Source organism: Muntiacus reevesi, chromosome 1, assembly GCF_963930625.1.
Source record: "Muntiacus reevesi chromosome 1, mMunRee1.1, whole genome shotgun sequence".
Lineage (NCBI taxonomy): Eukaryota > Metazoa > Chordata > Mammalia > Artiodactyla > Cervidae > Muntiacus > Muntiacus reevesi.
The window spans coordinates 185,691,530-185,706,141 of NC_089249.1; the positions used below are offsets into that span (position 1 = coordinate 185,691,530).

At 46.7% G+C, this 14,612-nt stretch overlaps 1 protein-coding gene across 1 annotated transcript; it reads right to left on the reverse strand.

Moving 5' to 3' along the window:
• Window positions 1–560: 560 nt before the first annotated feature.
• Window positions 561–6,035, reverse strand: FAM32A (family with sequence similarity 32 member A). Its single transcript, XM_065917524.1, has 4 exons — window positions 5,904–6,035; window positions 5,644–5,785; window positions 1,069–1,122; window positions 561–815 (listed from the first exon to the last, which is right to left on the reverse strand). Exons 1-4 carry the CDS (start codon window positions 5,975–5,977, stop codon window positions 747–749), a joined length of 339 nt encoding a protein of 112 aa, XP_065773596.1. The 5' UTR covers window positions 5,978–6,035; the 3' UTR covers window positions 561–746.
• Window positions 6,036–14,612: the final 8,577 nt, after the last annotated feature.

The window sequence follows — 14,612 nt, forward strand, 5'->3', positions numbered from 1 at the left end:
TTGCGGGTAAAATGGCAGGCTGTGTCTGGCTGGGTTCCCTTACAAAGAAAGTTGTGTTGACCGGCAATGTCTGCCATGGTGACACCCACTAGACCCATGTCTGGAATGGGGATAATGGGAGAAGAGGCTACACGCTGGCCACAGGATCAGAAAGGGACAAGGTGTGTGTCCCATTGGTGCCTTAGGTGGTGGTTCTGTTTCCCAGGCTGTCTGGCCTCACTGGCTGGGAGGAAGCAGTCTGAAGGCTACAGAGCTCCAAGCGGCTTCTCCAGGCCCTAGGAGAGCACAAGCTCCAAGCTAGAAGTAGCTTAGAAGGGCAGGCCATGCAGGGCCCTACAGGGATGTGCACACTCAGGACTGTGACGACATCAGCTCTTTGTTCTCTGGAGTCAGTTTTATCCACGAAAAGCCAGCTGGCTGGCCGTCAAAGAGTCAGAGGCAATTTGGGGTTAAGAACACTTTTCCACGGCACTTACCCAGAAATAACCTTCATCTCTGGATAAACCTTCCAAACTAAAGAGGTCTCTCTTCTATGCACTACTGAGAAATCAAAACTGAGGAAAAGGACAGTCTTACTTTAATCAAGTTCCAGAATGAGGACACACAGCTTTGAAAAGCACTGTCTCAGCAGAAGACACAAGGATGTGTGCACAAGAATGTTTCCAGAAAATACCAAGGCCCCAAACGTAACCGCGACGTTGCCTTCTGCTCCTCCTCGATGTCACCCGGTACCCGGGCTGGGCCTGCTACTTGGTCCAGCTGACTTTGGGAATGTCATAGTGCTCCGTGAGTGTGTCCAGGTGTCTGTTGAAGTCCTGGGAAAGCCGAGGGGAAATGCCAGTGTCAGCAGTGCCCAGTCCCCTTTCTCCACATTCTGTCTCTCCGCAGTGAACCCCCACCCCTGCTCAAATCCACCCTGCCAGGCCTTCTGGATGCCCTGCCCTTAAATGACCCTGGGGAGGCTGGGTAAATCTGCCAGCACTCCAGTGGCTCCTCTGCCAGGCTCCAACCTCTCGGCCCGGCCTGGCCCCTGCGTGGCCCAGTCTCCCCCAGCAGCACGTGACTCACCTCTACTCTCTGCTTGTGGGTTTTGGATGCTTTCTTCAGGATCCTTTCCATTTGCTGAAGAGAGGAGAGAAGTGGAGGTGAGTCACACGCCTGGTGCAGGCCAGGCCAGCACCGGGTGGAAGACAGGAGCCCGGGCCAGCCTGCTCTGACACTCAGCATGGCTGGAGGTCTCAGGATGTACACCCCGCCCCTCCCTCGACTCCACTCAGGAGGGTCCAACAGGGATGCCTGGCCATCACATGCCCCACTAGGAACTCACATCCGCTGCCCTTTGGTCTGAGTGGTGGGAGACATACTAGCACTGACTTAAGGAGACCCTGCTGGGAGCTGTATATGTGCTTCCTGCGTCCTTGGGCAATTGACTGCTTTCCCAGTTTGCAAAAAAAGAAAAGTCTCAGAAGGGGTCTGAGGAAGGATGATAAATGAGGAAGGTAATGTGTGTGTGCTCAGTCACATCCAACTCTTTGTGACCCCATGGACTATAGCCCACTAGGCTCCTCTGTCCATGGGATTTTTCCAGGCAAGAATACTGGAGTGGGTTGCCATTTCTTCATCCAGGGGATCTTCCCAACCTAGGGATTGAACCCGTGTCTCCTGTATCTTCTGTATTGGAGGTGGATTCTTTACCACTGAGCCTCCTGAGTGATGGTACACAGTGTCAAGAGGGCTACAAGATCCAGATCACCTTGACAAGTGTAATTCTGGAACATCCATCCTGTACCACCATGACCTCCCCCATTCCTTGTGCTTAACACCAGTGGTAGCTGGTATGAGTTAAAAGCATGGGATACAGGGTCAGACAGACCTGGGGCCACATCTGGCTCTCTCACTTACTAGCTGGGTGACTGTGGCCCACTCACTGTGGTGCTCCCCCACCTCCCCTGCAAATGAACCCAGCTGCCTGGTTCTGGTGTCCTGGTGCAGTCCCCTACCATGCTGACTCTGGGCTGGTCCCGTGACACAGTTTACTTAACAGAATTCAGTGCCAGTGCTGAAGCCATAAGAAGACTTAGCAGCTTTTGCTTTGTGTTCTTAGAAGCTAGTCATCATGTGGGACGTCTGATGACTTTGCTCGAAAGAAAGGACCTGGAGAATGAGATGACATGTGGGGAGGCATGTCCTGGAAGAAGCACTGAGATACCAGACATGCCATGGTGAAGCATGTTCCAGCCTGGCTGGGGCTCCAGCTCCAGCTGCCATCTGACTATACCAGGTTCCCAGGGAGGCCAGCAGAAGAACCACCCCACTAAACCCAGTCAACCCAGGGAAGCTTGAGATAAGACTGTAGACTGCTACCTGGCTGTCTCCTTTGCTGCCTCCTAATCCCCCTCTACATCCAGTTGGCTCCCATCTAGCTGACACTCCCGCTGTCTCTCAAGTATCTGCTTTGTCCATCCCTGCCTCTTCCTGCTGAGCCTACATGGGGTTCATGTCTCCTCACAAGAGGCCATGCTGACTTGACCAGCTGTCACCAATGCCAGGCACTTGGCGGGGCTCTGCCTTCCCTCCTCCCACTCCATGCACCAAATTCACAGGCTATCACAGGTGCTGTCACATACCCCAGCATACTCACTTCATAGACAAGAAAAAGCCAGGACCAGAGTGAAGAGTGGGTGATGGAGCTGGAGATGCCAAGCCTTGACCCCTTCCACCAGGCTGGAGCCTTCATTCTAGGAGCTGTCCAGCCTACAACGCCCACTGTGCTCAATCCAACACTCTTCCACAAGGGAATCTGCATTTCCCAACCGTCCTTGCTTTGCCCGCATCTGCTCCCCCATGCCCCTCTCCTCCACCAAACAAAACCCTCAGGAGTACTTCATTTCCAACAAGAAAAATTTCACCTTGATCTTCCACCCTCCAGCTGGAGGACTGTTTCTCCATTTCCTTTGACAGCAAATCTCCCGAGACTTGTTTCAAATCTTTGTCTCCACCTCTGCCTTTCCCCACCGCCATTTGGATCCACTCAAATCAGTCTTCCTTTCCTCCCCATCACAAATGCCAACTAATGGCTCGGAGTGCAGCTGATCACTTGTAATTAAAAAAAAATTTTTTTAAGGAATTCAGGGTAAATCAGATTTATTTACGGCTGTGTGAGGGTGGGCTCTTAATGGTGGTGTACGGTCTTTCTCTCTAGTTGTGGCACTTGGGTGTAGATCCCACAGTCTGTGGGATCTTAGTTCCGTGGATCCTTAACCACTGGACCACCAGGGAAGTCCCGCTTCTTCCTCTTGGAACACTTTCTCCACTCAGCTCCTAAGGACATGCTCTCTCCTGGTATCCTTCCATCCTGTGCTCCTTTGCAATTTCCTCTCTCCCACCCTCTGATCATCAGAGGTCTGATCCTAGACCTCTTCTGTCATTATGCCTCCTCGAAGGAGCTCACGCAGTCCCAGAACAACTACCCAGACCTTTCCTCCAAAAACAGATTCAGGTATCAAAGAATGTCCATGAGAATTCTCTACTTGAACTTTTAATGGGCACTCAAATTTAACTTCTAAAATCAAGATCTTTTCTTTTTTCAGCTGCATTGGGTCTTTGTTGTGGCATTCGGGGTCTTCACTGCCATGCACATTGCCTTGCTGCACACAAGCCTAGCTGCTCTAAGATATGTGGATCTTAGTTCCCTGCGATGGATGGAACCCACGTCCCTTGCACTTGAAGGCAGGTTCGTAACCGCTGGAGAGAGAGAGGGTGTGTGTGTGTGTGTGTGTGTGTGTGTGTGTGCGCAGGTGCACACTCTGTTGCTCAGTTGCCCCATGGACTGTAGCCCAACAGGCCCCTCTGCCCATGGAATTTTCCAGGCAAGAATATCGGAGTGGGGCAATAAGAGAAACCACTTTAATGAGAAGCCCTCACAATACCAGGAAGAGTAGCCACTGCTGGTCACAACTACACAAAAGGCCCTCACAGCAATGAAGACCCATTACAGTCAAAAATAAAAAAATTATATATATATAAAGAATACTGAAGTGGGGTGCCACTTCCTACTCCAGGGGACCTTCCTGACCCAGGGACTGGGTCTATGTCTCCTGTATTGGTACCACGCCTCCTGCAATAGCAAGTGAATTCTTTGCCACTAGTGCCACCTGGGAAGCCCAACAAGTCTCTAAAACTAAGATCCTGCTCCCCCACTTTATAAAAAACTGCTTTACTTACAGTCCTTCCAATTTCAGTAAACCAGCACCTCCATTCACCCAGCTTCTCCCACCAAAAATCTTGATCACCCTTGATTCCTCTTTCCCAACCTACACCCCACCCAACAGCTTATCTGGCTGTTCTTCCTTCAAAACCTATCCCAAACTTGATACCTTCCATTACTTCCATTATGACTGCCCTATTCTGAGGGGCCATTATTGGTCACTTTGACAGTTGTATGAGCCTCTCTCTCCCATCCTATCTCAACTCCAGCAGTAAAATCCCAGCCCTGCCTCTGACTAGAACCTTAAGGAAGTGGCTTAAGTGCATTCACTTGTTAAATCCTCATCACAAACCTATTTGTTTGAGGTTGAGACTTGAGTCCACCATAGAGATGAAGAAATTAAGGTGTGGGAGGTGAGCCAGCTCGCCCAGAGTTACATCATCAAGAGCAGCAGAGACAGAATGGGATGCAATCTTATCAAAGCCAGTGAGTTCTCCCTCTCTCTTTTCTCTCCTATGACTCAATTAGGCCTGGAATTAATGAGTTAACTTTTCCTGATATTACTGGGCCAAATCACGAAGACCAGGGTTAGTGTTTCTCAGCCTGGACACTAATGACATTTTGGGCCAGATCAATCTTTGGGGGGCGCACACTGTCTCAAGCACTAGCAGCACCCTTCCCCACATCCCAACTCATCCAAGTTGTAAAAAATAAAATAAAAAGTCTCTAAACACTGCTGAAAGTCTTCTTGAGGGGGTAGGTGGGGGAGAAAACAGCATCCCGGTGGTTCAGGACCTAGACTGATTACTCCCTCCCCCAAGTATAATGGGCAGAACTTAAGTATCCCACGTTGACCTATCCTTCCGTAACCCGAATTTGTTAAATATTTAACATTAAGAGAAATCATTCATCAGATCTTGAAAATACAACATATTTGAAGCTGCCAAAGTTGTCATGGAAACACTTTGTGGTGACTTATAGCAGTGAGTATGTGCATTTAACGTCAACTGTTAACATCAACTGAGCACTGACTTTATGCCAGACGAAGTGCCATTTATCTACGTTACCTCATGCAAAGTTTCCATCCCTCTTAGGAGACAGCATTATCCTGACCCTTATATTTGTGGAAACAGAGGCACCAAGAGGTGAGTCACTGACCCAGTGTCACGGGGCAAGTGAGCGACAGCGCTGGAATGCAAACCTGGGTCTCTGTCTCTCCCCTTTGTGGTCTGCTCTGGCCGAAGAACCTTCTTGTCCTCGGAGCTTTCCCGCCGTGAACTCTTCCTCTCTTACTCACGTACTGTCTTCTCCCCGGAATTAAGGTCCTCTCTGACCGTCCTCCCTCCCCCGTGACGTCCCGGGTCTTGCCTCTGAATCCATCCAGGGAGGCCCAGATCCGCGATGCGGGGCATCCCTAGGCTTCCCACCCGCCTTACCCGCTTCTCCTGCATCTTCTCGAATGCCGCTTGGGCCGGTGTCCGCTTGTCCAGTCCGCGCCGCTTCTCCTCCTCATTCTTTTTGCTCGTTCCCATCGCTTCCAGGAGTTTCGCCTTGTCTTTGTCTTTCTTTTTCTTCTTCCTAGAAGATGAGACGGGTACGAAATGTGGATAACGGCGCGTCAGAGGGCAACACCCGGAGGTCTCAGGGAGAGGCTTAAAGAAGAGAATACAGGGTCTCCTGGGATCTCAGGACTTACCGCTTAGTCACTCCGAGCTCTGCGACGCCTTTCAGCTTCAGGGGACCCCTTTGGACCTGCTCGTAGGCCTCCATGGCCTCCTGGAAAGCTCGGGGCGTAAAACGCCACACTTCCTGTTTGATAGCCCCACCCCATTCCTGCCTCCCTTCGTTTTTATTGGTCACCTAGGCGGTGCGCATGCGGTCTTGGAAGCTTGAGTTAAGCCACACTTCCGGGTTCCGGGCTGCTGGCCGGGGGAGTCAAGCTCTACCCAGTCTCTGTGTCCTGTCTCCTGCTAACATTGCCGACTTTGGCTCCCGCTTCCGATTTCCCCCGCCTTGGTCGCCTGGACCTGGGAAGCCAATTGAACACAGCCCGTATTTCCTAAAACCCAGCGTTTTCTTGGCGCTTCCCGGGTGGCTCAGACTGTGAAGAATCCGCCTGCAATGCGGGAGATCTGGGTTCCATCCCTGGATTGGGAAGATCCCGTGGAGGAAGGCATGGCAACCCACTCCAGTATTCTTGCCTGAAGAATCCCAATGGATAGAGGAGCCTGGTGGGCCACAGTCCATGGGGTCGCAAAGAGTCGGACGTGACTGAGCGACTAAGCACAGCACAGCAACGTTTTCTTGAGTGGTTTTCGCGTATTTGGATGTTGTGTTCTCTGTCACTGCCATATTTGAGCGTTCAATGGATAAACTAATTTTGTAACCGTATAAATAATCGTTAGTTTTTCAGGTAAATGAGGATAGTATGTGAAATACTTTTGTGGTATTTAAAATACTTTTAAAAATCGATTTAATTGGGGTACAATTTATAGACAGTAAAATACACCCATTTAAATTGTACCCTTTCACGAGTATTGTCACTTTTGTGTTGTTTTGTTGTTCAGTCACTAGGTCGTGTCTGACTCTGCCACCGAATGGACTGTAACACACCAGGCTTCTCTGTCTGCCGCTATCTCCCTGAGCTTGCCCAAACTCGTATCCATGGAGCCTGTGATACCATCCAACTACCTCATCCTCTGTCGTCCCCTTCGTCTCCTGCCTTCAATCTTTCCCTGCATCAGAGTCTTTTACAATGAGTCAGTTCTTTGCATGGAGAAGGCAATGGCAACCCATTCCAGTATTCTTGCCTGGGAAATCCCATGGACGGAGAAGTCTGGTAGGCTACAGTCCATGGGGTCGCAAAGAGTTGGATCGACTGAGCAACTTCACTTTCACTTTTCACTTTCATGCACTAGAGAAGGAAATGGCAACCCACTCCAGTATTCTTGCTTGAAGAATCCCAGGTAGCTTGGTGGGCTGCCATCTATGGGGTCGCACAGAGTCGGACACGACTGACGTGATGCAGCAGCAGTTCTTCGCATCAGGTGGCCAGAGTATTGGAGTTTCAGCTTCAGCATCATTCCTTCCAATGAATACTCAGAGTTGATTTCCTTAAGGATTGACTGGTTTGATCTTGCTGTGCAAAGGACTCTCAAGATTTTTTTCCAGCACCACAATTCGAAAGCATCAGTTCTTTGGCACAACTCATTAGCATTAAATACGTTCAAGTGTTGTGCATCTGTTTATTTTTTTTATCAGATTACAAAAGATACACAAACATTAATTGTGGAATATGTAATTAAAAAAAAATACAGAAAAACCCACAGTAGAAATCACACCCATCTAGGGAAAAAAAAATCTGTTGCTGTGTTAATTTCTTTATTTCAATCTCTTATCTCTAATTTAAAAAAGTAAAAATGGGATCTTACTCCATGCTTGCTTACTCTTTGACTCTTTTCTCTATCAGAATACCATGACTGCTTTTGTGGATTTTTTTTTCTTTTTTATTTTCATGTATGAGTTAAAATTTTTTATTGTTGACTTTTTAATACTGAGGAAAACAGGGAAGAAACCTAAAATCTCCCATAATTTTTTGCTAACATTAAAAATAAATATATGTGTATATATATATACACACACACACATGTGTGCATGCTCCACGTAAGAAAACCATGCAGTACAGAAAAGGTTAAAAGAAAGAAAGAAAAAGGAAAACAAGAATGGAAAAAACAAACAGAAGAGAAGAAACTTCCCATCTCCTTCCAAACCGATTAACACGTTCATTTTGATTCTTTGCAGCACAGAAATGTGTGTTGGTTGTTGTATAGTCACTAAGTCATGGCCGATTCTTGCGACCCCATGAACTGTAGCCCGCCAGGCTCCTCTATCCATGGGCTTTCCGAGGCAAGAATACTGGAGTGGGTTGCCATTTCCTTCCCTCAGGGAACTTCCCGATCCAGGGGTGGGACCCACATCTCACACACTGTGGGTGGATACTTTACTGCTGAGCCACCTGGGAAACCTAGAAGTGCGTATATATATCTATCTACCTGTGTGATATTCTTTTATTTCTGTCTCTGATTTTTCATTTATCAAATGTCTCTAAACTCTTCACAAGAAAGCGGGTACATCTCTACTCCACCTTTCTCAAAGCTGGATGTCTGGTGGCTGAGTGACGCCCTCTCGGATGGCCATCTACGTGCCCATAAATTTTACCTGACTTTTGCAAGTGGCCTGAATCTGTAGCAGTGGAATTGCTGAATCCAAGAGTATCTGCGTTTATGCATTTAAATGTGTACTTCTGCTGCCCAAACCGTGGCAGGGACTTTTTTGGGAGGGGATTAGCAGTGTGGAGAGGGAGAAAAAGTGAAAAGAAGTAAGAAGCAAGCTCCCATAAATCTAGAGGGGGGCCGACGAAAGAGGGCAAGATGCCAGCCTTTTCCTGTTCTACCTGCAGGGGGCAGCAAACGACTGCCCAATTCTCCAGCCATAGGCTCAACCTTTGGCTAGCTGGAATTGATGAGATCGCCAAGGAAGGAAGAGTTTTCCCATGCCAGCGGATGGGGGCAACCAAGTAGCACCAGCTTCTCAGGGAGGGACAAGACAGACTCAGGTGGGAAGATCTGTTCTCCCCTAGGCAACCCGGCGGCTTAGGAGCTCCCTTTTTGTCACTTCCAAGGCTGTGTGTCCTGGAGCAAGTGGCCTGACTTCTCTGAACTTGTCTTCCCTCTTTTGTAAAATGATAATGATGATTACAACAACAACAGGTAGTACTTATATGAACTCATATGGGTAACCTCATTTATTCTCACAGTCACCCTTTTATGTAAATCATCCTCAGTTCAATTCAGTCGCTTAGTCGCGTCCAACTCTCTGCAGCCCCATGGACTGCAGCGTGCCAGGCTTCCCTGTCCATCACCAACTCCTGGAGCTTGCTCAAACTCATGTCCACTGGGCCGGTGGTGCCATCCAACCATCTCATCTCATCCACTGTCGTCCCCTTCTCCTCCTGCCTTCAGTCTTTCCCAGCATCATGGTCTATTCCAATGAGTTAGTTCTTCATATCAGGTGGCCAAAGTGTTGGAGTTTCAGCTTCAGCATCAGTCCTTCCAATGAATATTCAGGACTGATTTCCTTTAGGATTGACTGGTTTGATCATCCTAATTATATATTAATAAAACCCTAACCTTAACTCTAATTTTAATTAACATCCTAATTTTATATTAATAGGTAGAGAAATTGAGGCACAAACGTAATCCAATGCATACTGAGTGTTCGACCCTTGTCACCCACTCTCAAATAAGAGAGGCCATCCTCTCAAATAAAATAAGAGGGTTACTTTTATAAATCTTTTTATAAAGATTATGCATTATTTTATAAATCTTAGGAAAGTGTTTCTCAACCTTTATTCTCCATTATTACCTCCTAAAGAGACCATTTTAATTTAATTTAAAGAGAAAGTTAAATACTGATGAATTAAGATTTTGTCAGGGAGGTTTAAGGTTTGGAGGGCCACTTTGTGGCCTATTGTCCCCCACTCTCCCAAACCAACTTTCATCCTCTTGAGGGTAGTATTAACTTCACCGATAATTTGTGTTCTAAGGGGGTACACATGGCAAATAAACCGAGACAATGCTTTTGATCACTTAAAATTTTTATTTCATTTCTTTTAGTTTATATTTTATTTGGCTTTGTTGGGTCTCAGTTGTGCGGGATTTTTTGTTGTGATGCATGGACTCTTCAGCTGTGGCAGGCTGGCTCACTAGTTGCAGCTCATAGGCTCCAGGGCGTGTGTGTTTAAGCAGTTGCAGTGCATGGGCCTGGTTGCTCTGAGGCCTGTGGGATTGTAGTTCTCCCACCAGGGATCAAACCAGAGTCCTTTGCATTGCAAGGCAGATTCTTAATGACTAGACCACCACCCCTTAATTTATATCCTCTTAAAGAGTCTCAAGATTTTCATCATATAATGCTGCTTTGTCTACAAACAAAGAAATACAATGAATCAATTAAGGCTTCCTCAGCGTCTTCATCCTCAGAGCATATTCTTCAAAATCACTTTCCAACTTTTCCAGGTTGTCAATGTCTTTGCTTTATCACATGACACGTCCGTCTGTGCTATCAAGGACTCTTGTAAGGAGCATTTCATAATCTGCATTGTTTTCAAAGAACAGGGTTTGGAGAGGGGGGAAAAACATACGGTATGGTGGGAAAACATGGGAAATAGTGCCTTCCGAGCAAGACAGAGTTGTCTGTAATGTGGCACAGCCCTCAAGTAATCCCTGGTGGGACTTCCCTGGTGGTCCAGTGGTTAAGACGTCACCTCCCACTGCCAGGGATGCAGTTTCAATCCCTGATTGGAGAGCTAAGATCCCACATGCCTCATGGCCAAGCTACCAAAACACAACACAGAAATAATACTGTAACAAATTCAGTGAAGACTTGGGGGAAAAAATGGCCCACATTAAAAAAACAAACAACCTTTAAAAAAAGTAATCCCTGGTATGACATGATAATGAAATTGAGCAGGATCCCATAGGGCCTTGCTTGAGACAGACCCCCTTGTCTTCTGCCTTTTGTTTTTAGAAAACTTTTAGTGTCCTAGGCCTTTCCCAAGTTCTGAAGAGTGTACTTAATCAGAGAAGTGAGAAAATGTAGAAAGAAAGGAAAACAGTCAAGTAAACAAAATAGTAATAGTTTAGTCATTGACACAGTGAAAGACCTTTCAGTTCAGTTCAGTTCAGTCGCTCAGTCGTGTCCAACTCTTTGCTACCCCATGAATCGCAGCACGCCAGGCCTCCCTGTCCATCACTAACTCCTGGAGTTTACTCAAACTCATTTCCATCGAGTTGGTGATGTCATCCAGCCATCTCATCCTCTGTCATCCCCTTCTCCTCCTGCCCCCAACCCCTCCCAGCATCAGGGTCTTTTCCAATGAGTCAACTCTTCGCATGAGGTGGCCAAAGGATTGGAGTTTCAGTTTCAGCATCAGTCCTTCCAATGAACACCCAGGACTGATCTCCTTTAGGATGGACTGGTTGGATCTCCTTGCAGTCCAAGGGACTCTCAAGAGTCTTCTCCAACCTTTAGTTCCTCCTCAAAAACTATAGATGATATTCCGAGCCCTAATTGAGCTGTTTTGGTTTCCCTAATGGCTCAGATGGTAAAGAATCTGGCTGCAATGCAGGAGACCTGGGTTTGATCCCTGGGTTGGGAAGATTCCCTGGGGGAGGGCATGGCAACTCACTCCAGTATTCTTGCCTGGAGAATCCCCATGGACAGAGGAGCCTGGTGGGCTACAGTCCATGGGGCTGCAAAGAGTCGGACACGACTGAGCGACTCAGCACAGCACACACAGCAGATGCTGAAAGTCCCAGCAGGTGGAAGAAGTTAACTGTATGCTGCCCACAAGCAGGTAGCCCCAGAATGGTTGGAATCAGAAGGTTGACAATCGAGATTCCCCCAAATAACCACCGTGATACCTCACCACCAGCCAATGAAAAGGACATAAAAGAGCGGATCATTCACCCCGTGACTCGCTCTTTCACCTTGCTTTTAAAAACCCTTTCCTGAAAAGCATTACGGTTTTCAGGTCTTTTGAACATGAGCTGCCCATTCTTCTTGTTTGGCCCTGCATTGGGCACCTTGCCATAAACGCTGAAATTTCCTTCCGCACAATCTGGTGTCATTAGATTGGCTTTACTGCACGCAGAGGGGCAGACCCAATTTTGGTTCAGTTCCAATGAGCTGGGTACATCACCTCTGAGGTCTTTCCCCCACCAACCCTTAAATTCAGTCCAATCATAAGAAAGCATCAGACAAATGAAAATGAGGGCCATTCTACAAGGGCTCTGACTAGTACTCCTCAAGACTGTTTTTGTTTTTGTTGTTGTTGTTCAGTTGCTAAGTCGTGTCTGACTCTTTGCAACCCCATGGACAGTAGCACGTCTGGCTCCTCTGTCCTTCACTGTCTCCTGGACTTTGCTCAAATTCACTTCCATTGACTTGGTGATGCCTTCCAGCCACCTCATCTTCTGCCGCCCCCTTCTTATTTTGTCTTTAATCTTTCCCAGCATTAGGGTTTTTTTTCCAGTGAGTTGGCTCATCACATCAGGTGGCCAAAGCATTGGAGTTTCAGCTTCAGCATGAGTCCTTTCAATGAATATTCAGGGTTAATTTCCTTTAGGATTGACTAGTTTGATCCAGACTATCAAAGTAATGAAAAAAACCCACCAAACTTCCCAAAACCCAAAACTACAGACTGGTGATTAGGGGCCTAAAGAGACATGGTGATTAAACGCAATGTGGAATCGTGCAACAGAACAAAGGAAGTGACTGCTGCGTGCACTAGTTTTCACAGCAGTGTTATTCACAATAGCCAAAAGATGAATGAAAGAACCCCAAGTCTCCATCGGCGGATGAATAGATGAACAAAACATGGTAGATCCAGACCATGGAATATGATTCAGCCTTAAAAAGGAAGGGGATTCTGACACATTCTACAACACGGGTTCAATCCTTGGTCCGGGAGGATCCCACATGCCGTGGGGCAGCTAAGCCCATGTGCCACAACTGCTAAGCCTGCGCTCTGGAGTCTGAGAGCAGCAACAGGAGAAGCCACCTCAGTGAGAAGCCTGCACACTGCACCTAAAGAGTAGCCCCCACTTGCCACAAGTACAGAAAACCTGCACACAGCAACAAGGACCCAGCACAGGCAAAAATAAAATAAAAATTTAAAAAGGAGCCCTGTGCCATTAATAGTCATTCCCCATTCCCCCTCCCTCAGTCTTTGGCAACCATGAATTTGTTTTCTCTCTCTGTGGATTTGCCTGTTCTGGACATTTCAAATAAATGGGATCATACAACATGTGGCCTTTTCTATCTGACTTCTTTAACTCAGCATAATGTTTCTGATGTTCATCCATGATGTAGCAGGAATCAATGAATGATTCCCTATTATGACTGGATAATATTCCATTGTATGGATAGACCACAGTTTCTTTATCCATTCACTGATTGATGGCCATTTGTGTTGTTTCTACTTTGTGTCCGTTTTGAATAATGCTGCTGTGAACATTCATGTATGTACGAGTTTTTATGTGGATGTAGATTTTCAATTCTCTTCACCTAGGAGTAAAAATTGCTGGGTCATATGGTAACTCTAAGTTTTACTTTTTAAAGACCTGCCAGATTGTCTCCCAAAGTGGCTGCATAATTTTGCATTTTCATCAGCAGTGTGAGGGCTTCCCCAGTGGGTCAATGGTAGAGAATCCACCTGCAATGCAGGAGACACAGAAGATGTGGGTTCCGACCCTGGGTTAGGAAGATTCCCTGGAGGAGGGCATGGCAACCCACTCCAATATTCTTGCATGGAGAATCCCACGGACAGAAGAGCCTGGTGGGCTATAGTTCGTAGGGTCACAAAGAGTTGGATACAACTGAGTGACTGAGCATGCATGCATGAGCATTCACCAGCAGTGTAAGCTGGTTCCAATATACCTACATCCTGGTTAACCCTGGTTATTGTGTGCCTTTTTTAAAATTATAGCCATCCTAGTGAGTGTGGTTTTGATTTGCATTTAATTTATCTAATTACTAGTGATGTGGAACATGTTTTCTTGTGCTTATCGGCCATTTGTATATCTTCTTTGGAGAAATGTCTATTCAAATCTTTAAACCATTTTCTTTTGCTTTAATAGACATTTTTAGAGCAGTTTTAAGTTCACAGCAAAACTGAGAGGAGGGTACAGAGACTTCCCTTATATCTCCTGCCCTACTAATGCACCATCTCCCCAGTTACCAACACCCCCCACAAGAGTGGTGCATTTGTTATAATTAATGAATCTACACTGACCCATAATCAGTCTGAGTCCATAGTTTTAAACTAGAATTCACTCTTGACGTTGTACATTCTGTGGGTTTGGACAAATGTATACTGATGCAAGTGTAATGGTGCATACTTATCATTATAGTATCATACAGAGTAGTTTCACTGCCCTAAAAATCCTCTGTGTTTCGCCTATTCATCCCTCCCTCCCCTTAACCTTCGCCCATTTTTCACTTGGGTTATTTGCCTTTTTATTGTGATGGTGGTGATGGTGTAGTCCCTAAGTAGTGTCCGACTCTTGCAACCACAGGTACTATAGTCTGCCAGGCTCCTCTGTCATGGGATTTCCCAGGCAAGAATACTGGAGTGGGTTGCCATTTCCTTCTCTCTCTCTCTCTCTCTTTTTTTTTGTAGACTTGTAACAGTTCTTTATGTAGCTTGGAGACCAGTCCCTTGCCAGTTATGTGATTTGCAAATGTTGTCTCTGTTTTTTGGGCATGTGAAGGTCATTGTGTACACATAGGTTTTCATGTCCTCTGGGCAAATGCCCAGGAGTGGGATTGCTAAGTCATGTATAAG